Raw genomic sequence first — 26483 nt, 5'->3', positions numbered from 1 at the left:
GCCCATCAGGGATGAGGTTGCACAAAACAGTCTTGAAAAAAAGGGATATTAAGCTGAATGGTGTGAGAAGAGAGTGCTCATTCGTTGGGCCATCATTGGCATGAAAATACATGAAGAAGAATTAGCTAAAAGTAATTGTTCTTGGAACGGGCATGAAGATTCTGCTGAGTCTTCATGATACACTGGAATTACAGCAGAGGTTGGCAGTCTCCAGTTTTCAACTCTCTTTCTTGCATCTTATTCATGATTTGTGCACGATAAAAAGATTAGACTTTTTGTCTCCTTTTTGCAGTTTTTTAATAAAATGTTTGCAATTGATTAATTCATGGTGCTTTAACAACATTGACGCAGTCTGAAAGCATTAGAGTTTGGCCATAGATAGTGAGAAGACGCTACAGTGAATTTGCTACTTTGTGCTCTAATGTGTACATGATTCCTTGATGCAAAATATTTGAACCTTTTCACTTGATCTCATTCCTTGAGACAAATAATTTGTTTATCGAAAAATCATTATGGTGTTAGTTTTACTTTTTAATGATACAGATAAAACAGTTGATTATAATTCATGACTTGGCTATTGGCAATGGCTGAAATAAAATCAATTTAAAAATAATAAATAGATTACACAGTTGTCAACAATTTAGTTCTGCAAATAATAGCTAGATCTTGCAAAATTTTCAGAATAGAAATTAAAGGTCTAATGCATCATGAATTTTTGGTTAAAGTCCGTAGATCATGATGTTAGATTCAGTTCATGGAATTTTGAACTATTTACATATTTTGTAAGATTTTTTCATAATCCATGCACTCTGTTATTTGTTAAATGGTGTGAAACCTACTATTTGCTTTCTTAAGCATTTGATTTGGTAATCCCATTTAAGATTACTGTTTGTTGTGCAGTCTCGGCATCATGTAAGTTCATGACTGGGTGTTTGGAACGAAATGGGGTTGTGCATGAACTGCTTTAACTTATTGCACTTTTGGGAATTCATAATCAGACAGAACAGAAACAGATCCTTCAGTCTAACTCATCCATGCTGATCAGGTTTCCCAAACTAATTCCCATTTACCTGTGTTTGGTCCATGTCCCCCTCAATTTTTCCTATTCACGTACCTATCCAAACTTTTTAAAAATGTTGTAATTGCACCTGCATCAACCACTTCGTCTGGCAGTTCATTCCATATACAAATCACTGACTGTGTGTAAAAATTGCCCCTCAGGTCCCTTAAAATTTTCTCCTCTGGCCTTAAAATTAAGCCCTCACTTTTTGAACTCCCCTACCCTATGAAAAAGACCTATGCTATTCACCTTATCTATGTCCCTCATGATTTCATAAACCTCCATAAGTTCAACCCTCAACCGCCTCTGCTCCAGGGAAAAATGTCCCAGCCTATTCAGACTCTCCAGTCCGGGTAACATCCTTGTAAATTTTTTTTGTGCCCTCTCCAGTTTAATAATGTCTTTCCTATGGGTGGAACTCAGACATAAGAAGAGGATTGAATCCCTCTTCTCTTGACAATCGTGAAGTCCTGGCTGACCAATATAAACAGGGGATTTGGAATCTCCTCAAGTCAAGGCATAGACTCTGAGCTGGCTGGCCACAGCCAGTGTACTGTGCACAAGTCAATAAAGGGTGACTTGGTGATGGGATACCAGCCTCTGTGCAGTTATTACATCAGGTAAGGTGAAGGATAATTGCAAGAGAATGTGCAAGTACATGAAGGGCAAAAGAGCAACTAGGGATAAAATAAGGCTGCTTAAAGATCAACGCTGTCGTCTATGCATGGAACCAGAGGAGGTGGGAGATTCAATCTTGCGTGATTTGTTCCTGTTGATTGACTCAATTAAATGATTGTCCCTTCTGTGTGCAATGTGTCCCCTTAATTATGATATTTCAAGAAAGTCACATCATTTGCACATTTCTCGTGGAAAAATAAGTATCACCATACCATTAATTATGATGGCTAAAAATATTATAGTGTTGAATTCAGTGAAGACCCTAGCTTGTGATGTATTTTAAGGAGATGTATTGGTACTGAATTTGTATAAAACACTTGGTTGCCAATTATAGTGAGGGTGGGATGATAATATTATGTTTTGGATTGTTCTAACAAAGAACTCGGGCAGACATGATCACAAAAGGCCACTTTCTGTGTTCTAATTTTTAAGAATTGCAGGAGGATATGGTGTGCCCAAACGCAGGCAAGTAGAACTAGTTTAGTTTGGGAAACATGGTTAGCAAGGACTTGTTGGACCAAAAGATCTGTTTCCATGCTGCAAGAGTCTTTGGATGTTATAGTGCATGTTTAGTGTGGATTACAAATCCACTTCTTTTATTTATGATGTTCAGCTGACATGTTTTTATTCTGAAAATTGTTTCAGGCTAGAGAGAATGAGGAGGATGAAGTTGGCACAACGGACTCTGCAGTGGGATCTGGTTCTGTTGCTGATAGTACATCTCTAAATCTTGATGTTCAGTCTGAGGCATCAGATGCAACGGTAAGGTGGTAGTCATGTTTGCAAATATTAAGTTAAGTGCAGTTGATTTTATAAGATGGACTTTAGAACATATTTGCAGTCTACTGTGGACAGCATATTTTGGAGATAGATTGTATTGAATTTTATCCTCACACACTGCTTTTATTAAACAAAGTGTATTAAAGTGAGAGCAGATTTTGTTTAAAAGTTGCTTATCTTGGGTTTCATGAGCATTTTAATCATAAATGTCTTAACTAAACTGTTTAATAAAGGAGGCATCTCGTAGTCTGAGTGTTCGGCCCTGCATTGAGGACAAGCTAGGAAATGCAGCCTCCCAAGCACAGGGCTCTTCAGTTACTTCAACTCCAAAAGGGGAAACTGACAGGCTTGGTCTGAAAGACAGGAGAGTCTGGCATAGTGGGATTAATGGCAAGGAGCATGGAATTTCCTCCAAGGTACCATTTCATTGCATAGTCCTTGAAACATGTAATCTATTAACTTTCAAGTCTAAAGTTTTTTTTTGTTCTGTTGATCCTTTTATAATTTTAAGTTGATTTCATTATTTGGGTGATTTTTTTCTTATTGGCAGTTGTTCAAATGCATGTAAGACTTATATCTGAATTAGTTAGAATTATTTTAATTTTGAGGTTGAAACGCTATTTGAAACACTAATTGAAAGTTACCTAGTACTGTGAAGACAATCATGGAGCCTTAATTTATATATTCTGTCTGAAACGCAAAAAAATGTTTATTAAGACTTGTAATCAAATATTTCAAGTCTAATCAATTGACCAATTCATTGAAACAAAAGATTATACTTGAGTATGTCAACTTATAAGTACTTCCTTTCACCCTTTTCTCCCTGCCACACTTTCCTCCCAACAAGGTTTCTCTCAGTTTATGTCCAATTAGGATATTATTGTTGATCAACTAACAAAAGAAAATATTTCTTTTACAAGTTGATACTACGTTTTACAAAACTTAAGATGTAACCTATCATGCTAGATACAGGGCTTCCTGTTTGGTATCAGTAAAATAGAAAGGAACTTCTGAAAGCCTGTCCCTGCGTGTAGGAGATTGACTTTGTGCTGCCATATGGAAATTTTTATTACACCCCAAGGAGTAGGAGAACCAACACATTGAAAGTTGTCCATGGTCGAAACTCTTAACATCTGAAGAATTGTGCATAAGTTTGATACCAATTGTTAATCTTGATTAGTGGCCTCATCGTAGGCTAATTTAGATGGCTGAATTAACACAGTTTGAAACCTTGATGTTGGTTTGTGATCTTTTGTAGGGAAAATAAAAAGAAGTATCCTGTTTAATGTTTGCATTTCTGGGCCTCAGCATCCTGAATCTTAGTAGAATCTATCAAATTTGAGCTGTTAGTGTCACGACACTTCTAACATGAAAAATAGCTAAGTAGAAGTGTATTACAGGTTTTATTTTGTAATTCTGAAATGAGCCTCTCAAATTGAGCTACCTTTGAGACCAAGTAGGTTGAGAAAAGTTGAGGAAAAGTGAGAATGATAAAAATGAGGTCATAAACGAGCAAGGAGTATGTTGAATTTGACAATGTACTTCATGACATTGATTTTAAGAAACCCTATCTATAAGTAGGGTTGCAACTTGGAAAACCGTGGGCTGCTCTAACTCTTGATGTTTTGTTTGGCACAACATTGAATAAGTCAATGTACTTCATTGCGCAATTACACATTGAGATAAATTTAATTTTTCAAATTTGTAGTTCAAAAGCAGGCTGATGGGTCGGTGGTGGTGGGTGAGCTGATGCAAACATTAATCATTGTTTTATTATTATGGTTTAATTATTTTTTTGGGTTTCAAATGTAAGGGCATATTTAAACCCATCTGAAATGTGTTGCTGTGGAATATGCTGTTTTGGCCTGGCTGTTTACACCACAAAACTGGGAATTAGATTATGTATGAAAATCTCGTTGAAACATGATGACTCTTAATTTATTTTTCCATATGAATTTCAAATTTGACTTGTCAAGAAGGTGGAACCTTTTATATAAAATTAAGCCAATGGCAATTAAATAAAATTGCTTGCTGAGTAGCTCAGATTTATGACGTTTCAAGGTTTGTGAATGAATTCCTAGCTACCTGTTCACAGTGCAGGCGTGAAACTGCATTAGGGTTCATCAGAGTGGCTCAGTGGTTCGCATTCTGCCTCACAGCACCAGAGACCCGGGTTTGATTCCTGCCTCTGATTACCCTATGTGAGGAATTTGCACATTCTCCTCGCGTCTGCGTGGGATTCCTCCTCTTGCTCTCGTTTGCTCCCACAGTCCAAAGATGTGCAGCTTAGGTGAATTGGCCGTGCTAAATTATCTATGGTGTTCAGGGATGCGTAGGTTAGGAGCATTAGTCAGGGGTAAATGTAGAATAATAGGGTAGAGGAATAGGTCTGGGTCGGTTACTCTTCAGAGGATCGGTGTAGACCTGTTGGACCAAATAGCCTGTTTCCGTACTCTAGGGATTCTTATGATTCAATCCTGTGACATACTGACTGCCCTGATCAGAGAATTTCTCTGTGTATATTGTACAAGTTAATGAATGATCCTAAAGCAGCATGTTTTGGTCCTCAAAAGTCCCCAGTCTACCTCAAATTAAGGTATCATAAAGATTTGAACAACAGGTGAAACAGTTTCATGCTGGTATTATACAGCAGCAACAAGAGTGGTGGTCACGTGGAACAGGAAGCCATTGTCAAGCCAAAAAGATATTGAGCCGATTGCACAGAAGAATAAGCCTCTTTTTGAATTCAGTGCCCCTATGATTTCATCTGGGTTGGTCTTTTGTCTCAAAGACTGGCAGGATGCATTCAAAAGCATATTGCTTTGGTTGTTTACAACAAACGAATTGGGACGCTGCTTTTAAAGCACGAACTCTTAAAGCATGTGTTGGCCAACATCGCCAACACTTTAAGCTCTTAATTTCTAAAGGGTGTTTTTTCTATATTATGGGATTACACAAGAATGCAACCATCACGTTTTAGAAGAACTACCTGTATGCTCAACTAAGTATCCTCCAAAATCTGGAACAAAGAATTTCAATGACTCATAAACATATGAGCAAAAAAAAATTGTTCTTATCTCCATCCAAAATGACTGATCCTTTAACCTAAAACCAGTCTGTCCAACAAGGGAGAAACAGTCGCTCACTATATGGTGTTATGGGAACAAATATTTCTTGAAAGGGAACATTTACCTTGCTTGTTTGGTAACCAAAGGCCTCCTGAAATGCTATTCATGAACAGACAGATATGATCAAAAATGCTTTTGTACGGATCTATTACACTATTATACGATATGGAACCTTTAACTGAATATTTTGACATCTGGTCGATTGTTAAATTATTTCACCTCCAAATAACATGAATGTTATGCTAGGTATTGTGCATGTGGCATCCTAATATCAAGAAATCAATTATTATGACAAAGAATCCCTACAGTGTGGGAAAAAGGCCATCCGGCCCAACAAGTCCACACTGACCCTCCGAAAAGTAACCACCCTGACCCATTCCCCTTGTCCTATTGCTCTATATTTACCCTTGACTGATGCATCTAACTTTCACATCCCTGAATTCTATGGGCAATTTAGCATGGCCAATTCATCTAAGCCGCACATCTTTGGGCTGTGGGGGAAAACCAGAACACCTGGAGGAAACCCACGCAGACACGGGTTTACTTCAACTCCAGACAGTCACCTGAAGCTGGAACTGAACCTGGGTCCTGGTGCTGTGCGGCAGCAGCACTAACCACTGAGCCAATGTGCCACTTAAAATGGGTATTTTTTTGAGCTAGTAGAAAGACTCTCTGCAGTGATTATAATACATACTTGACAATGAGAACTGAACGGTGAAGAAGCTTCTCAATTTAAGCTGGAAAAAATGCAAATCGTCATTTTATACTACAGGAGTTGAGTACTGCAGAAAAAGGGCACATTTTGCCTAAGTTTTCCGAATTGCACTGATCAGTAGAGACGCAAGAATACTCATTAGAAGGGAATAATGAATGATTACACTGATTCAGAGGGGAGTTCCCATTGAAAAAAGTTTTGCCATTGGAGAATGTGCCCTTTTTCTGCAGTACTCAACTCCTGTAGTATAAAATGACGTTTTACACTTTTTCCAGCTTGAATTGAGACGCTTCTTCACCGTTCAGTTCTCATTGTCAAGTATGTATTATAATCACTGCAGAGATCCTTTCCACTATCTCAAAAAAATACTGAAAATACCCATTTTAGGTGCCACAGTGGCTCAGTGGTTAGCGCTGCTGCCTCACAACCCCAGGACCCAGGTTCAGTTCCAGCCTCAGGCGACTGTCTGTCTGGAGTTTGCACATTTCTCTCCGTGTCTGTGTGGGTTTTCTCCAGGTATTCTGGCTTCCTCCCACAGCCCAAAGATGTGCAGCTTAGATGAATCCACCATGCTAAATTGCCCATAGTATTCAGTGATGTCTAAGTTCGACGCATTAGTTAAGGGTAAATATAGAGTAATAGGGCAAGGGGAATGGGTCTGGGTGGATTACTGTTCGGAGGGTCAATGTAGACTTGTTGGGCCAGATGGCCTGTTTCCACACTGTAGGGATTCTTTGACCTAATAATTGATTTTTTTGATGTTAGGATTCCACGTGCATAGTACCTGGCATAATGCTAATGTTATTTGGAGGTGAAATAACTCAACAATCGACCAGATGTCAAAATATTCAGTTAAAGGTTCCATATCGTATAATAGTGTAATAGATCCGTATAAAAGCATTTTTGATCATATCTGTCTGTTCATGGATAGCATTTCAGTAGACCTTTGGTAACCAAACAAGCAAGGTAAATTTTCCCTTTCAAGAAATATTTGTTCCCATAACACCATATAGTGAGCGACTGTTTCTCCCATGTTGGACAGTCTGGTTTTAGGTTACAGGATCAGTTATTTTGGATGGAGATAAGAACAAATTCTTTTGCTCACGTGTTTGAGTCATTGAAATTCTTTGTTCCAAATTTTGGAGGATGCTTAGTTGTGTATACAGGTAGTTATATAGTTATAGAGGTGTGCAGCATGGAAACAGACCCTTTGGTCCATGTCGTCCATGTCGACCAGATATCCTAACCCAATCTAGTCCCACCTGCCAGCACCCGGCCCATATCCCTCCAAAACCTTCCTATTCATATACCCATCTAAATGCCTCTTAAATGTTGCATTTGTACCAGCCTCCACCACTTCCTCTGACAGCTCATTCAGTACACGTACCACTCTGTGTGAAAACGTTGCCCCTTAGGTCTCTTTTATATCTTTCCCCTCTCACCCTTAACCTATGCCCTCTCGTTCTGGACACCCCGACCCCAGGGAAAATACTTTGCCTATTTACTGTATCCATGCCCCTCATGATTTTGTCAACCTCTGTAAGGTCACCCCTCAGTCTCCGACACTCCAGGGAAAACAGTCCCAGCCTGTTCAGCCTCTCCCTATAGCTCAGATCCTCCAACCCTGGCAACATCCTTGTAAATCTTTTCTGAACCCTGTCAAGTTTCACAACATCTTTCTGATAGGAAGGAGACCGGAATTGCATGCAGTATTCCAACAGTGGCCTAACTTATGTCCTGTACAGCTGCAGCATGACCTCCCAACTCCTGTACTCAATACTTTGACCAATAAAGGAAAGTATACCAAACACCTCCTTCACTATCCTATCCACCTGTGACTCCACTTTCAAGGAGCTATGAACCTGCACTCCAAGGTCTCTTTGTTCAGCAACACTCCCTAGTGTATAAGTCCTGCTAAGATTTGCTTTCCCAAAATGCAGCACCTCGTATTTATCTGAATTAAACTCCATCTGCCACTTCTCAGCCCATTGGCCCACCTGGTCAAGATCCTGTTGTAATCTGAGGTAACCCTCTTTGCTGTCCACTACACCTCCAATTTTGGTGTCATCCGAAAACTTACTAACTGTGCCTCTTATGCTCGCATCCAAATCATTTATGTAAGTGACAAAAAGTAGAGGACCCAGCACCGATCCTTGTGACACTCCACAGGTCACAGGGCTCCAGTCTGGAAAACAACTCTCCACCACCACCCGCAGTCTTCTAACTTTAAGCCAGTTCTGTATCCAAATGGCTAGTTCTCCCTGTACTCCGTGAGATCTAAACTTGCTAATCAGTCTCCCATGGGGAATCTTGTCGACCACCTTACTGAAGTCCACATAGATCACATCTACCGCTCTGCCCTCATCAATCCTCTTTGTTACTTCCTTAAAAAACTCAATCAAGTTTGTGAGACATGATTTCTCATGCACAAAGCCATGTTGACTATCCCTAATCAGTCCTTTGCCTTTCCAAATACATGTACATCCTGTCCCTTAGGATTCCCTCCAACAACTTTAGTGGCGGCACGGTGGCACAGTGGTTAGCACTGCTACCTCACAGCGCCAGAGACCCCGGGTTCAATTCCTGCTTCACGCGACTGTGTGGAGTTTGCACATTCTCCCCGTGTCTGCGTGGGTTTCCTCCGGGTGCTCCGGTTTCCTCCCACAGTCCAAAAATGTACAGGTTAGGTGAATTGGCCATGCTAAATTGCCCGTAGTGTTAGGAGCAGGGGGAAATGTAGGGGAGTGGGTCTGGGTGGGTTGCGCTTCAGCGGGTCGGTGTGGACTTCTTGGTTCTAAGGGCCTGTTTCCACACTGTAAGTAATCTAATCTTTTAAAAAAACTTGCCCACCATCGACATCAAGCTCACTGGGCTATAGTTCCCTGGCTTGACCTTAACACCGTTAAACAGTGGCACCACATTGGCCAACCTCCAGTCTTCTGGCACCTCACCTGTGACTATCGATGATACAAATATCTCAAAAAGAGGCCCAGCAATCACTTCTTTAGCTTCCATAGAGTTCTAGGGTACACCTGATCAGGTCCTGGGGATTTATCCACTTTTACCCATTTCAAGACATCCAGTACTTCCTCCTCTGTAATATGGACATTTTGCAAGATATCACCATCTATTTCCCTACAGTCTATATCTTCCATATCCTTTTCCACAGTAAATAATGATGCCAAATATTCGTTTAGTATCTCCCCCATTTTCTGCGGCTCCACACAAAGGCCGCCTTGCTGACCTTTGAGGGGCCCTATTCTCTCCCTAGTCACCCTTTTGTCCTTTATGTATTTGTGAAAACTCTTTGGATTCTCCTTAATTCTATTTGCCAAAGCTATCTCATGTCCCCTTTTTTTGCCCTCCTGATTTCCCTTTTAAGTATACTCCTACTTCCTTTATACTCTTCTAAGGATTCACTCGGTCTACCCTGTCTATACGTTACACATGCTTCCTTCTTTTTCTTAACCAAACCCTCAATTTCTTTTGTCATCCAGCATTCCCTATACTACTAACCTTTCCTTTCACCCTAACAAGAATATACTTTCTCTGGATTCTTGTTATCTCATTTCTGAAGGCTTCCCATTTTCCAACAGTCCTTTCACCTGCAAACATCTGCCCCCAATCAGCTTTTGAAAGTTCTTGCCTAATACCGTCAAAATTCTATAACGTTCTTCTGTAACGTGATGATTGCATTCTTGTGAAACCCTGTGTTATAGAAAAACCACCCTTTCGAAATTAAGAGGTTAAAGTGTTGGCGATGTAATCACATTACAGCCAACACACGCATTAAATGTTCGCGCTTTAGAAGCAGCGCCACCAATTCGTCAATCACGTTACTGCAAATTTGTATTAACAAAATGTGCGTTATAGCAGAACCACCTGTATTCAGATCATCAATTAAGTTTTGGACATGAGATTGATCAAGGCATTTGGGGATGGAATGGGCAGAATTTTTGGTATAAATGAACCATGGTATATTGAATGACAGTATATGCAGATCTGTAGGAGAAAGTGAGGACTGCAGATGCTGGAGATCAGAGCTGAAAATGTGTTGCTGGAAAAGCGCAGCAGGTCAGGCAGCATCCAAGGAACAGGAGAATCGACGTTTCGATTCCTGAAGAAGGGCTCATGCCCGAAACGTTGATTCTCCTGCTCCTTGGATGCTGCCTGACCTGCTGCGCATTTTCAGCTCTGCAGCTCTGTGCCCTACTTGTACTCCTAATTCTTGTGTAATTTACATGGTGCAGCTACTCTTCTCATTTTTGAGAACTGACAGTCCATTCTAGTATTCTTGAGGGCAAAGCATTTGTATTTTGTTTAAACTCCCTTTTCACATTCTGGTGGCTTCCCAAAAGAAAAATGACAATGGGCAATACACTGACAGGTTTAAATATTCCACAAAGGTTTTTTAAACAGTTATTCTTAAATGTTGCAATTCTCAACAAAGTGTTAAGTATGCAAAGAGAGAATGCATGTACAATAAGCAATTAGAAAGGCAAATGGCATTCTGGTTTTTATTGCAAGGTTATTGGAGTTCCTGAAAAAGCAAATATTGGTTTTACAGACCTTAAGGTGAGATCATTCCTGAAGTTCGGTACTTAGTTTTGGTCTCCATGATTTAAGAACGATGTTCATGGACTGGAAGAGTTAGAGGTAATGTTCACAAGATGGGTTCTTGAGATAAGAAGTGATTAGATTGTGCCAATACTGGACCTCAGGCAAATGAAAGTGATTTCATTGAAACAAGAGATGAAAGGATTTAATAAGGTAGGCGCTACTTCTTGAATGATTAACATTAGAAGAAAACTGGCTAATTTGATCTAAGGGACCTTGCATGGTTGCTGAGATACGTTGTCTACTTGGCAAGTCTCTGAATGATGGCTGCAAGTGATTTGTATTTTACATTCCTGTTTGGCTCTGCCATTGTTGAGAATTTATGGAGCCACTCTTAATTTCATAGAGCCCACCAGAGTGGCATTGTGGTTCAGTGGTTAGCTCTTCAGCGTGTCGGTGTGGACTCAGTGGGCCAAATGGCTTATATCTGCACTGTGTAGGGATTCTATGATTCTATTCTATTTTGAAGTGTTTTAATAGAATTTTTGTGTTGCTGGCAAGGTCAGTATTTATTATTCATTTCCTAATTGTCCTTAACTTAGACTTACTAGGCTATTTCAAATCTCAGTCAAAAAGTGTGGTGCTGGAAAAGCACAGCCAGTCAGGCAGCATCTGAAGAGCAGGAGAGTCGACACTTCGAGCATATTCCCTTATAGGAATAAACTGCATTGCTTTGGAATTGGAACCACATATTAGCCAAACAGGAGATTTCTCTGGCAAAAGGACATCAGTGAACCAGATATGTTAAGAAGGCAATTATGTTGTCCTCAATAGGACAGGAGTGAATGTTTAAGGTGATAGTTGGGATGCCAATTAAACATTAGTTCATAACTTAGGTCACGGGACCTGAAACATTAACTTTGCTTTCTCTGCACAGCTGCTGTCATAGCTGCTGAGTTCCAGCAATTTCTGAGTTCCAGCATTCCCAGTTGTTTGATTATCTTGTTAAGCATTAGGTAGAGATTATTAGTTCAGTAGCATAACCGCAATAGTGCCATTTTTACTAACGATTAATTCTGGAATAGTTCACCACAATTTGCGTCAGGATGAGGAAAGGTAGAATGTGGTAAAGTTTGATCTGAGGAACTGGTTGTAGGATTAATGTGCATACATTCCTAATTTATTAGTTACACCATGTAACAATGCATAATTCACCCACAGTTATTTTCTAAAATTTATGAACCCCCATTTTAAAATTAACAAATGATCTCCTGACGATTGCCATTTGAGAAAGAAAGTATCAAACTGCTCCCACACTTGCTGTGAGCAAGTCTTTCCAAATTGCTGTCCTGAAAAATCTTGTACTAATCTGTGGACCATGCCCCTTGTCCTGAACTGCTCATTAACACAAATGAATAGGCTAGATGAGGAAAAACTGTTCTCATCAGTATTTTACATTTGAATCATATCACAACCCTCAGCTTTTTGGGCTACTCCTATGTATAGTGATCTGCAAAAGAGGGTTAGTGTTTCATCTAGTAGAATTATATGTTGATATTTCATGGTTGTTTACACTTTAGTATTTCATTATTCATAAAGTAATGGTAGATCTTGTTGGATACAGAAATCTAGGCAGTGCGTTCTGTTAATTTGAGTTTATCAGGCAAATAAATTGGGGTCTTCATCTACTTTGATTAAATCGTAACTTTTGTGATGACCCTGGGAATAGTGGAACTTGAGCGTCAGAACACTTTCCTAAATGAGTCATCACAGTCTAAATCAAGAGGGCTGCTTTGTCTCAGGTGGCATGAGGCTTCTTGAGTTTTTTAAATTAGTCTGTTGGGTGTGAGCATCGCTAGTTGGGCCAGCATTAGTTGCCCTTGAGAAGGTGGTGTTGAGCTGCCTTCTTGCACTGCGGCGTTGTGTTTGGTGTAGGTGCACCTACAATGCTGTTCTGGAGTGTGTTCCAAGATATTGATACAGCAGGATTGGGACATATTCCCAAATAGGATGGTGAGTGGCTTGGACAGGAACTTACAGGTGACAGTGTTTACATTTATCTGTTGTTCTTGTCCTTCTTGATGATAGGAATTGTTAGTTCGAGAGGTGTTGTGTAAGGAGTCTTGGTGAATTTCAGCAAATCATTTCGTAGGTGATACATTCTGATGCTTTGAGTGTCACTGGTGAATGCCAAGCATTCAAACAGTGAATGTTTGTGCAGCAATTTGTGAGTTGCTTTGTCCTGGTGGGGTGTCAGGTCTCTGAGTGTTGCTGGACTGGTATTCATCCAGGCAAGTGGGAGTATTCGATCAATCATCTGACTTGTGCCTTGTAGTTGGTGGACATATTTTGGGGAGTTAGTATGTAAGTTGCTTATTGCAGGATTCTTAGCTTATGCCCTGCTCTTAACCTATTTTTCAAAAATCAAATGTTCAGAGATGTTATTACACTACTCTGGAACAGATAGGACTTGAAACCAGGCCTCCCGGTCCAGGGGTAATGACTCTACTACTGTGCCACAAGAGAATCCCAGTTACTGCATTATTTATATGGTTAGTTTCTGGTCAGTGGTGCCCCAATCAGCATTTGATAGTGGGGGATTCAGTGTAATTCTGTGTCTTAGTGGAGATGGTCATTGCCTAGCAATTAGATGGCAGATATGATGTTTGCCACTTGTCAGTCTAAGCCTTTGCTATTTCCTGATCTTGTTCCATTTGAGTATGAACTGCTTCAATATTTGAGGAATTATGATTCGCAGTCATCAGCGAACAACCCCACTCATCACCTAATGATGGAGGGAAGGTCATTGATGAAGCACATGAAGATGGTTGGGTTAGGACTCTACCTTGATGAATTTCTGCAATAATCTACTGAAGCTGAGATGACTGACTTCCAACAACAACAACCATCTTACTTTGTACCAAGTATGAACTCCCATCTCCATGGAACGTTTTCCCTCTGATTTCCATTGACTCCAGTTTTGCTCGGGCTCCATGATTACTTAAAGCAGTTAAATGTAGCATTGATGTTAAGGACAGTCACTATCTCCTCTCTCTTTTGTCCATGTTTGAACCAAGGCTGTGGTGAGATCAGGAGCTCAGTGGCCCTGGTGGAACTCAAACAGAGCATCATTGAGCAGGGTTTTGCTCAGCAATTGTTGCCTAATGGCATTATTACAGCTTTCCATTCCAGCTGTAATAATGCCAGCTTCAATAAGATGAGGTAGTATGTTGGCATAGATAGAGGATTGCTAATTACAAGAAGATAGAGATTTGGGATAAGTACCTATACAATATGGACTGCAACAGTTCAAGAATGCATCTCACTACCTTGAGGACAATTAAGTATGAGCCATAAATATGAGCCTACCCAGTGATGTCCACATCCTATGACTGAACAGAAAAAAGTGAGTTGTGTTTCTGTAAGCAAGAGTAGAGGCATAGAGGTGTACAGCATGGAAACAGACCCTTTGGTCCAACATGTCCATGCCGACCAGATATCCCAACCCAATCTAGTCCCATCTGCCAGCACCTGGCCATAATCCCTCCAAAGCCTTCCTATTCATATACCCTTCCAGATGCCTTTTAAGACCATAAGACATAGGAGTGGAAGTAAGGCCATTCAGCCCATCGAGTCCACTCCGCCATTCAATCATGGCTGATGGGCATTTCAACTCCACTTACCAGCATTCTACCCGTATCCCTTAATTCCTCGAGACATCAAGAATCTATCAGTCTCTGCCTTGAAGACATTTAGCGTCCCGGCATCCACTGCACTCTGCGGCAATAAATTCCACAGGCCCACCACTCTCTGGCTGAAGAAATGTCTCCGCATTTCTGTTCTGAATTGACCCCCTCTAATTTTAAGGCTGTGTCCACGGGTCCTAGTCTCCTCGCCTAACGGAAAAAATCTCCTAGCATCCACCCTTTCCAAGCCATGTATTATCTTGTAAGTTTCTATTAAATCTCCCCTTAATCTTCTAAACTCCAATGAATACAATCCCAGGATTCTCAGCCGTTCCTCATATGTTAGACCAACCGTTCCAGGGATCATCCGTGTGAATCTCCGCTAGACACGTTCCAGTGTCAGTATGTCCTTCCTCAGGTGTGGGGACCAAAACTGGACGCAGTATTCCAAATGGGGCCTAACCAGAGCTTTATAAAGTCTCAGTAGCACAACAATGCTTTTATATTCCAACCCTCTTGAGATAATTAAATGTTGCAATTGTACTAGCTCCCTCCACTTCCTCTGGTAGCTCATACCATTCAGGTACCACTGTCTGTGTGAAAAAGTTGCCGCTTAGATCTTTTTTATGTCTTTTCCCTCTCACCCTAACCCTATGCTGTCTAGTTCTGGACTCCCCCACTCCAGGCAAGAGTCTTTGTCTATTTATCCTATCCGTTCCTCTCATGATTTTATAAACCTAATAAGGCAACCCTCTGACGCTCCAGGGAAAACAACCCCAGCCTATACAACCTCTTCCTATAGCTCAATTCTTCCAACCCTGGCAAATATTTTCTGAAACCTTGCAAGTTTCACAAAATCCTTCCAATAGGAAGGAGACCAGAATTGCACGCAATGTACCAATGTTCCACTGCAACTTGACCTCCCAACTCCTGTACTCCATACTCTGACCAATAAAGGAAAGCATACCAAAAGCCTTTTTCACTATCCTATCTACCTGTGACTCTACTTTCAAGAAGCTATGAACTTGCACTCCAAGGTTCCTTTGTTCAGCAACACTCCTTATACACTTAATGTGAAGGTCCTAAGTTCTGCTGAGTATTTGTTTTCCCAAAATGCAGCACCTTGCATTTATTTAAATTAAACTCCATTTGTCACTTCTCAGCCCATTGGCCCATCTGATCAAGCTCCTGTTGTAATCTGAGGTAACCTTCTTCACTGTCCACTGCACCTCCAATTTTGGCATTATCTGCAAACTAACTAATTACACCTCTGATGCTCAGATCCAAATACCTCTTATGCCATAAGGGCTAATGAATGTTTCATGTGTCTTGTAGATTAACCTACTTTTTAAAGTAATTGCAAATTTTCATGTCATCTTCAGGAAGATGATCAGCATCGGAATGCAAAAGAAGAATTGGAAAATTTGAAAAAGCAACATGAACTTTTGAAAAGAATGTTAGAACAACAAGAACAGTTAAAGACGCTTCAAGGAAGACAGGCAGCACTTCTGGCACTGCAGCATAAAGCAGAACAGACTATAGTTGGAATGGATGAATCTGGTATACCACACATTTATGTACAATAGCATGCACATTTGATTTGTCGTGGCATATTTAACATGTTTGTGATGATCATATTCTAGTAACTTTTGAGGAAGGAAGACTGTGTATCACTGATTTCAGTCTTGTCCTTTCCTGATTCAGGTTGTCCCTCATTGGCCTGATGTATTGAATTTTGCTTGATGATGTGGACTTAGTGAAGGAATTGTTCGGATATAAAGAAAGAAATAGGAAAGTAAAGCTTTTCCTCAAATGTGGCAGATTTAGAACTGACTTTGAGAGAGGAAAGAGGACTTGTTGGTTTAATTTCATACTTGCTTCAGCTCTGATTATTAAATACTTAATAGCAGAAAGTACTTTTTATGGTGCTAGTTCTATATTCAATTGATGAAGCAAGTAGAGTACAGCGTCTCTTTACATACGATGTTAGGATATTTGGCTACTGTTAATTCATCAGATTTTATGGTTCTGTTGCTAAGAACTAAAATGATTAGAACTTAGAACATAGAACAATACAGCACAGAGCAGGCCCTTCGGCCCACGATGTTGTGCCAAACATTTATCCTAGATTAAGCACCTATCCATGTACCTGTCCAATTTCCGCTTATAGGTCACCAATGATTCTGATTCTGCCACTCCCACAGGCAGCGCATTCCATGCCCCCACCACTCTCTGGGTAAAGAACCTACCCCTGACATCCCCCCCTATACCTTCCACCCTTCACCTTAAATTTATGTCCCCTTGTAACACTCTGTTGTACCCGGGGAAAAAGTCTCTGACTGTCCACTCTATCTATTCCCCTGATCATCTTATAAACCTCTATCAAGTCACCCCTCATCCTTCGCCGTTCCAATGAGAAAAGGCCTAGCTCTCTCAACCTATCCTCGTACGACCTATTCTCCATTCCAGGCAACATCCTGGTAAATCTCCTCTGCACCCTCTCCAAAGCTTCCACATCTTTCCTAAAGTGAGGCAACCAGAACTGCACACATGTGGCCTCACCAAGGTCCTGTAGAGCTGCAACATCACCTCACGACTTGAATTCAATCCCTCTGCTAATGAACGCTAATACACCATAGGCCTTCTTACAAGCTCTATCCATCTGAGTGGCAACTTTCAAAGAGCTATGAACATAGACCCCAAGATTCCTCTGCTCCTCCACCTTACTCAGAACCCTACAGTTAACCCTGTATTCCACATTCTTATTTGTCCTTCCAAAATGGACAATCTCACACTTGACAGGGTTGAATTCCATCTGCTACTCCTCAGCCTAGCTCTGCATTATATCTAAGTCTCTTTGCAGCTGACAACATCCCTCCTCACTATCCACAACTCCTCCAATCTTTGTATCATCTGCAATGTTCAATGCATTAGTCAAACTTGGTTGAAATCAGGCAACTGAAATTGATGGAATGAGAATTAGGTTCACTGAGCAGAGAAGGTTTGGATGGGGCATTGTGCTAGCTAGACCTAAGTGTCCTAGAATTTAGAAGAAAAAACGATCGCATTTTTGAATGATGTTATTCCAGTGTAGATGGAAATTGCACATGGAAACCTTGCTGAAATCCATTGCAGCAGACTTGAAACAAATTTCCAAAAAATTAAAGTTTCCCCTGGACAATTTCTCTACCGTAGGAACCCTCCAGAAGTATCTATTTAACTTCAAGATTCATGAGTGTTCTGATGAAACAAAATCAGTAGTTATTCCAGAAATATTAAAGTGTTAAGTACATAGAAAATTACATCATCTAACTCCTGAATATCTAATCAAATGACCTCAAACTTCGCACTCACATTGCTAATCTGTACCACCCCCAGTCCACTTACACCTCCCAAACCCTGACCTCACACCCCTGTTTCCCCTGTAATGCTCTTCAGCCACTCTAGACTCACTGTTCCTCAAGTCTTTGGTTTCCCTCCTACCCTAACCTCCATTGGACTTGTCCTTCCGTCCCCTCCTCTGAACCCAAACTGCCTCCCTGGGACCCCTTACTCGGGTCCTAATCTCCCTTGCCTGACCTGCCACCAGAACCATAATATGAAAACTGTACTAATGTTTTCTGTCCCTTGACAGATGTGGTACTCCACAACCACCCACTTTGACCTACCCTAATTACTGCATCACTTACCTGGTCCAATTGCCACCTGGGCCTACTGCTACTTGTCATCCTACATACCTGTATGGAAACATTGCATATAAAATGTCACATACTGGCTAAATTTGACAATTGGTTAAAAAGTCAGTATGTAATTTAGACTAAAGTAAGGAAAGGGTAGTTGACCTGTCATTTATGTTGTAGTTCACTAAAACTTGAAGAGAACCCAAGAGTCTTATAATTCCTGATAATTATACCAGCTTACCCTGTTATCCAGAAACTTACTGAGATAACTTCCAAATGATTGTATGAAACTATATCATGATATGTTTTGAATTTTCCCAAAGGGTAACTTAAAAGGAACTACTTGCGAACAGTTCCTTTCAAAAACATTTGTTTAATTTATAATTCTTAATATATTGGTCAATCTAATCTTCAGTTCAAAAGCCTGAGATTTTGAAGCTTGTAGCAACTTCAGATGAGACCAAGACATAATTTCTTATCACAATTTGAATTTCCTTATTAGGCCAGATATTGTCTAGTAGCTGCACTTGAGTAGAGGAATAATACGATACTTTTGTGATATATATATATATATATATATATATATATAGCCCCCTTTTCACGGGTCTTGATCAGAAAATTGAATGAAATGCAGATGATTGACTAAATTTCATGCTGTAGTTAGTGTTCTGCGCTGAAAGTTATTTAACCTAGCACTAATACAAAGTTGTATTGTGAAACAAAACCCTTAAATATACTTTGGTTGCAAAATACTGTTGATTTTTGTTTTGTTACCTAATAGTTGTAACTGAGACAACTGGTAGTGTCTCAGGACTAAGCTTAACATCCGAGCTCAATGAAGAACTGAATGATTTGATCCAGAGATTCCACAACCAGCTCCAGAACTCCCAGGTATGGAATCTCGTAATGATAAATTATCATTGCCAGAAGGCTGAGATTTTTTTTCAAAGTTGTACACAACTTTATGCTACCATTTTTAGTTTATTCTGGGAAACTGGAGAAGGGGCTTAGTAGCTGGGGAAATGACTAGAAAACAGGTGTGGTGGTAAAGGATGATGGACAGATGAGATAGCAGCAGAAAGGCAGAACAAGATGGAGAAGTTGAACAAAAGAATGGGGGACTCATGTGGAAAAAGATCGATGGAGAGAGGAGGTGAAAGGCCTGGTGATGTGAAGGTGAGATCAGCTGATGAAAGCTGCAGGAAGTGAGAGGCAGATGTAACTTTTATTTTAATCTGATGTAATGTTCTTAATAAGTTTTACAACACCTTTGCAATTTGCTTCTGTTGAAATTATTCATGCTGTAGTCAATATGCGTTGTTTTGCAACTTCAGTCAGTTCCTGACAACAGGAGGCAAGCAGAAAGTCTGTCACTGACACAAGAGGTTTCCAGGAGCAGAGGATCCTCAACATCAGACCACTTGTCAGAACAAAAAGTCCAGCTGGTTAATAAGCTGAAAGTTTTGCAAGGCAAGAAGGAGAGAATGGATAAACTACTTGATGAATTGCATATACTCAGAGACCAGCATGTTAACAATAGTTCCAGTAAGTGCCAAGATTACCATTTGGACAATGTGATTGCAAATGCAAGTCAGATGATCTTTGATGCTAAATGTCATTAAAATGTTTTTATATCCTGAGTTATATATTTAAATATTGGGACCAGCTTATGGCATTTCTGGCTTCATAAATAAGAGGCATAGACTAACAAACCAAGGAAGTTACAGTGAACGTTGCTAGGACTTTGGCTGGAGTTTTGTGTCTGGTTTTGGGTACCACACCTCAGAGAGGATATGGCTGCAGAGAAGGTTAAGTAGAATGGTTTCATAGATGAGAATCGTTAGTTATGTGGGTAGATGGAAAAAGGGTCCTTTTTCTTATGTTTGAGAGAAGATTTGATTGGTGTTCCAAATCATAATGGATCCAGTCAGAATGATTAGAGAGAAAGTATTCCATTGGCATTAGGGCCAGGAATCAGAGGAGATAAATTTAAGATAGTTGAAGAAGCAATCATGTCATAAGAAAAGCTTGTTGTAGTTCTGTTCGCTGAGCTGGGAATTTGTGTTGCAGACGTTTCGTCCCCTGTCTAGGTGACATCCTCAGTGCTTGGGAGCCTCCTGTGAAGCGCTTCTGTGTTGTTTCCTCCGGCATTTATATTGGTTTGAATCTGCCACTTCCGGTTGTCAGTTCCAGCTGTCCGTTGCAGTGGTCGGTATATTGGGTCCAGGTCGACGTGCTTATTGATTGAATCTGTGGATGAGTGCCATGCCTCTAGGAATCCCCTGGCTGTTCTCTGTTTGGCTTGTCCTAAAATAGTCGTGTTGTCCCAGTCGAATTCACGTTGCTTGTCATCTGCCTGTGTGGCTACTAAGGATAGCTGGTCATGTCGTTTCATGGCTAGTTGGTGTTCATGGATGCGGATCGTTAGCTGTCTTCTTGTTTGTCCTATGTAGTGTTTTGTGCAGTCCTTGCATGGGATTTTGTACACTACATTGGTTTTGCTCATGCTGGGTATCGGGTCCTTCGTTCTGGTGAGTTGTTGTCCGAGAGTGGCTGTTGGTTTGTGAGCTGTTATGAGTCCTCGTGGTCGCAGTAGTCTGGCTGTCAGTTCGGAAATGCTCTTGATGTATGATAGCGTGGCTAGTCCTTTGGGTTGCGACATGTCCTCGTTCCGTTGTCTTTCCCTTAGGCATCTGTTGATGAAATTGCGTGGGTAACCGTTTTTGGCAGCTGCAAAAAGAGGAAGAAGAACACCTACACAATGTATTTGCCAAAAACAGATACCCGCGCAATTTCATCAAACCAACCAACAGCCACTCTCGGACAACAACTCACCAGAACGAAGGACCCGATACCCAGCATGAGCAAAACCAATGTAGTGTACAAAATCCCATGCAAGGACTGCACAAAACACTACATAGGACAAACAGGAAGACAGCTAACGATCCGCATCCATGAACACCAACTAGCCATGAAACGACACGACCAGCTATCCTTAGTAGCCACACAGGCAGATGACAAGCAACGTGAATTCGACTGGGACAACATGACTATTTTGGGGTAAGCCAAACAGAGAACAGCCAGGGAATTCCTAGAGGCATGGCACTAATCCACAGATTCAATCAATAAGCACATCGACCTGGACCCAATATACCGACCACTGCAATGGACAGCTGGAACTGACGACCTGAAGCGCCAGATTCAAACCAATATAAATGCTGGAGGAAAGATCACAGAAGCGCTTCACAGGAGGCTCCCAAGCACTGAGGATGTCACCTAGACAGGGGACGAAACGTCTGCAACACAAATTCCCAGCTCGGCGAACTGAACCACAACAACGAGCAACCGAGCTACAAATCTTCTCACAAACTTTGAATAAGCAAAGCTTGTTTTGCGGCAAGTAGTATGGATTTGGAATGCATTGTTTGAGAGCATGATCACGGCAGATTCCGTCGTGACTTTAAAAAGAGAATTGGCTAAGTGCCTGTAATTTTAAAAAGTTGCAGGGCTCTGGGAAAGGGTGGGATAGTGGGACTAGTTTAATTGCCCTTGCAGAGAGTTGGCAAGGACTTGATCGGCAGAATGTCTTCTTTCCCCACTGTAAAATCAATCTATGATTACTTCATTCCAGTTCTGAAATATCAGCTTGTTTGACACAAATGTGGTTATTGATTATTTGTTGAAACTACAGCCCATGTCACATCAATTCCAAGTCCCATTCATCTAACGCCAGTGTGCACATTGATTTAATTTGATTTTCAATTTCCTTAAATCCTCCCTATTTATAATCTGTTTGAATCCCACCCTAGTGCTGTCTCTGCTTGTTTGATCATGATCTTTGATTGTGCAGCCCTATCTTGATACACCTGCTTGTGACTATTTCTTGAAGCCTACTGGCTGAAAACATTCTCTTATTTTAAATCTATCATTTTGCTTTCCTTCAACATCCATAGTTCATAGAATATGATTGTATTATATCCTGCTCCGCCACATGATAAGCTCATAACTGATCTATTTTTGGTCGAATCCCACATTCCTGTCTACCCCAATAAAGTTTGATCCCATTACATTACAAAAATCTTTCCCTCTGTCTTGAAAGGCTGTGTTTGCTGACACTAAGAAGTGTGCATAGTGTCAGCGAAATCTGAAATAAATTGAAATTAAGGATGATAAACACTGACCAAGCCCTTCAAAGTGAAAAAAATTAGACTGATGAAGAGAAAACCACTCTCTTAAAAGACGTTTTTATTAATTTTAAAAATTCACTTTATTTTAGGAAGTGATCACGTGCAGCTGGGATTTAGCATTAGTTGGCTGGTGTGAGTAAACCATTTAATTGTGAAAATATTCAGTGACACCACTTCCACTGCCTTCTGAGGCCAAGTGTTCCAAAGTTGCATAACCTTCACAAGAAAAACGTTCCCAATTCTCTGTCTGAGAAGCATGACCCCTTATTTTAAAACTGTGATCCCTCGTTTTGGACTCACCAACTCCTTCTCATACCTTATCGACACTACTTTAAATTCATTAATTCTTGGACCAATTCCTTAAGTACTCTGAGATGTAAATTCTTGTGCCCTAGGGATTTATCAGCCTTTAATCCCGTCAACTTTCCCAACACTGTTTCCCTACTAATACTCATTTCCTTCTGTTTCTCCTTCTCAATATTTTTGAGATGTTATTTGTCTTCATTGTGAAGATGGAAGCAATCCTTTATTAATGGGGCTAGCCCTCCCCCTTCACCTAGCTTCTTATTCTGCTTGAATGTCATGTATCCCTACAATATTCAGGACCCAGTCCTTATGCTGTAGCCACTTGTCTAGAATGTCTATCAGATCATATTTACTTCAATGTGTGCAATCAAATTGCTTGATTTATGAATAATAGACACATTCAGAAATTTAGTTTTTGTCTTTTTGTTGTCTTTCAAGTATCTAGCTTTTGATTAATGAAGCATTCTGTGGTTCTTTATTCTCTGCTCCTTCCTATCATTCATATAGACTGCTCTTGTGCAGCTTTTGGTGGGTCTTCAGAAGTTTGAGAGAGGATAGGAGATCAGGATGCGGGTTGTGTTAAGAGATTGGGATGGTAACAGCAGGGAGGGAGGTCAAGAGTATCAATGGAGGGTGGAAGGGTGCAGAGATCAGGATGTAGATCATATCAGGACAGGAGAGAGAGAAAGAGAGCCAGTGAGGAGTGTGCAGAGTGTCCCTTCCCCCTCACTCCACTAGTTTCTGCGACCTCTGCATGCTCTCTCCTGAGTTAATTAGTTCACAAAATATTGGTTTTAGCACCATTCAAATGTACATGGTCTCAACAGTACGGTCCCCACTTGCTCAGTACTGGAACCCATTTCTTCCACACCAGTCCTTGAACCACATTTTGATCTCTTTAATATTATGTACTTTCTGCCAGTTTGAGCGTGAGATTACATCTGTTCGAGTAGACAAGATGACATTTGGCCAAATCTGCCTTGGACAGTTTCTCAAAAGAACTATCCAATTAGCTGTATCCTTGTATTTTTAAGAGAGACCCATGCAAATGTTTGTGCTTTGTGTAAAATCATATCAGTTGACTGAAAAATGAATTATTAGCTTGTTAAAAATAATCTAGTGTTGTTTTGAACCAGAGAACAAACACCATGTGTCAAGTGGATGATCCAGCGGCAAGTTTTAAATTTAAGTGTGAAGTTGCTTTGGTCTGAGTTGAGTTTGTTTTCCCGTTGAAAAGATTGTGAATCTCGGAAATGTTGCACACCAGAGAGCTGTGGAAGCTCAAATACTGACTATGTTTTTAGTAGAGATTGGTATTTAGAAATATGTCAGTGACATAAAGGAGCTGGTGTGCAACTAAGACATTGAAGTGGATGATCAGCCATGATTGTATTGAATGACTGAATGTTTGAGATGGGCTGAATGGCTAACTCTTGTTCCTGTGTTCCTAATTAGTGCATCACTCCATTTGTCTTAGGTTTTCAATGTCAAACTTTCAGGCCTTGGTTAAATGCTTATTTCTTTGTGACAGTTCAAGGAGCTCAACATTTATGAAATATATAAATCTTATCACTGATGTTTAAGTCAGTAAGATCATATCATTGTACCTTTATGGTAAAGTTAGTTGATTAATGTAATGACAGCTATGTTGAAGGTAATTAAAAACTAAATTTTGGTCTTGCTTTCTAGTTTCCTCCAGTGTTCCTGCTGTACCTTGCTCATCTCACAAGAGTGATCAAAGAAGTTGTCTTTCTGCACCAGCAGAAGTTGGCGCTGCCATCAACAGGGAACCCAGTAGCTTGACCTCCTCAGCATGCATTTTGGAGTCACAGCATGAGAATGATGCACAAGATAATTCTAATCCTAGGAAGAAGTTAAAGTATGATTCAAAACCAGATTTTAAAATCAATCTATACTTCAGCATAATCCTATATCCATGGTTACAGCATGCGATCCATACAAGTGCTCAGGGTTTCATTTATTTCTTGAGAGTTGTCATTAAAGTTTGCAATAAAGAGCATAAGTCTCATACATATATGTTCCCTTTTCCTCAATTTTGCTTTATTCAAACTATGTGAAAGGATGGACTTTGAATCCCTATTGTTTGGAATGAAGTTAATTAATTAAGATAGGGAAACCTGATGTGCCACAAATGCATCTGCTTGCATTTTTAATTGTGTCATGTTTATGGGTTTGCAAAGAGCACTGCCGACAGGTAATTGGTGATTGTCGTATGTATTTTGGTAACTTTTAAATTTTACAATGCGTTTCCCAGGGATTGGTAAACCTAGCAAAATTTCATGGAAGAAACTGGTGGATTTGGTATCTAAGTTTTATTTTTAATTGCATTGCCTTTCTGTAATGAAGAGCATCATGCTAATCTCGGATCTACCAGCTAGTGTTTTTCAAGTTGTTTGACATTCACCAACTGTTCTTGGCTGTGGCTTTCTGGCAGCATGTCAATTTGTCCAGCTGTCAGACAGGGAACGGAGTAAAATCATTATGACATAATATAAACGTCAACAGTTCGCACCGGAACAGTTTGCATGCAGACCATGAAACCGTTCTAAACTAATCCCATCTGCTTGCACTTGGTCCTTATCCTTCTATTCTCTCTCTATTTATGTGTTTGTCTAAATGCCTCTTTTGATCTGCCTCTACCACCTCCCAGGCATCTACCACTCTTTGTGAAAAACAACTTGCCTTGCACATCCCTCTGTAAACTTTCTTCCCTCTCACTTTCAACTGTGCACCCTAATATTTGATATTTCCACCTGGGAAAAAAACTCCCACTATCTGCCCTATCCATGCCCCTCATATTTTACTTAACTCTAGCAGATTGCCTTTAGCATCCAGCACTAGTGAAAATAATCCTAGTTTGTCCAACCCCTCCTCAGAGCCAATGCACTTCATTCCAGGCCACATCCTGATAAACCAGTGGTGACCAGAACAGCACACAATGCACCAAATATGAGCTAACTAAAATCTTGTACAAATACAATGTTACTTGTCAATTTCTATACTCCAATGTCCTGACTGATGCTACTTTAGATGTTGCTGACTTACAGTCTGGACCAAGTGACAGTTTCAGTAATTTAATTTTTTTACTGAAATAGAATTTAACTCCTTTTTAATAAAGAAAAAGTAAAGGTTTAAGCTTTCACTCAAATTCTTAGCTAAAACTTTTCGTTGCAAGATGTGACACTGATTTTGCATATATTATATAACAAAATCTTGGTTTATTGTCTACTTCCTTGCAAACTGCCAGTTAGGTTTGTTGAGTTGGAGTTTATTCAATGTGTTCCCACACTTTTGCCTGCACTGCAGTGCCATTGACTGGAAAATGCAAAAGACAATTCCCTTCTTTAGAACAGCAATATTGCATCTGGTTAGTTCCCCATCTTAGCTAAAGCTCAGATTAGAGCACAAATGGAAAACCTGCTTGGTAACACTTAGCTCATGGTGTAGCATAATGCCCAAGATATTAAATGTTGTTTTGAGATGTGTGAAAGCAACCTTTAATGCTTTTTATGGAAATAAATCTGAGCAAATAATAATATTCAAAAATTATGACGAACAATATAATAACTTTTTTTATTGTGAAAGGAACTCTTAGCTAATGTCTTTTATTGGAAGTATATACCATTCAATGCATCTCCTGTAAATTACATTAGAAGATCTTTGTAGGTCTTGACTGCTTAGAATT

The 26483-nt window shown here is 40.2% G+C and overlaps 1 protein-coding gene across 6 annotated transcripts in view; it reads left to right on the top strand.

Annotated features, from left to right (window-relative positions):
* Positions 1–26483, top strand: part of pcm1 (pericentriolar material 1) — a 156418-nt gene that overhangs the window by 29996 nt on the left and 99939 nt on the right. For 4 of the 6 annotated variants that reach the window (XM_060823943.1, XM_060823934.1, XM_060823953.1 and 1 more), the window contains exons 6-11: positions 2384–2500; positions 2752–2934; positions 15987–16164; positions 19066–19175; positions 19619–19829; positions 24467–24656. In XM_060823943.1, coding sequence (XP_060679926.1) covers positions 2384–2500; positions 2752–2934; positions 15987–16164; positions 19066–19175; positions 19619–19829; positions 24467–24656 — 989 coding nt within the window. The remainder of the gene's footprint in view (positions 1–2383; positions 2501–2751; positions 2935–15986; positions 16165–19065; positions 19176–19618; positions 19830–24466; positions 24657–26483) is intronic. The other 2 variants (XM_060823968.1, XM_060823962.1) reach the window with 1 other exon arrangement.

Source organism: Hemiscyllium ocellatum, chromosome 1 (assembly GCF_020745735.1).
Source record: "Hemiscyllium ocellatum isolate sHemOce1 chromosome 1, sHemOce1.pat.X.cur, whole genome shotgun sequence".
NCBI lineage: Eukaryota > Metazoa > Chordata > Chondrichthyes > Orectolobiformes > Hemiscylliidae > Hemiscyllium > Hemiscyllium ocellatum.
This window is presented reverse-complemented; position numbering and strand designations above follow the sequence as displayed.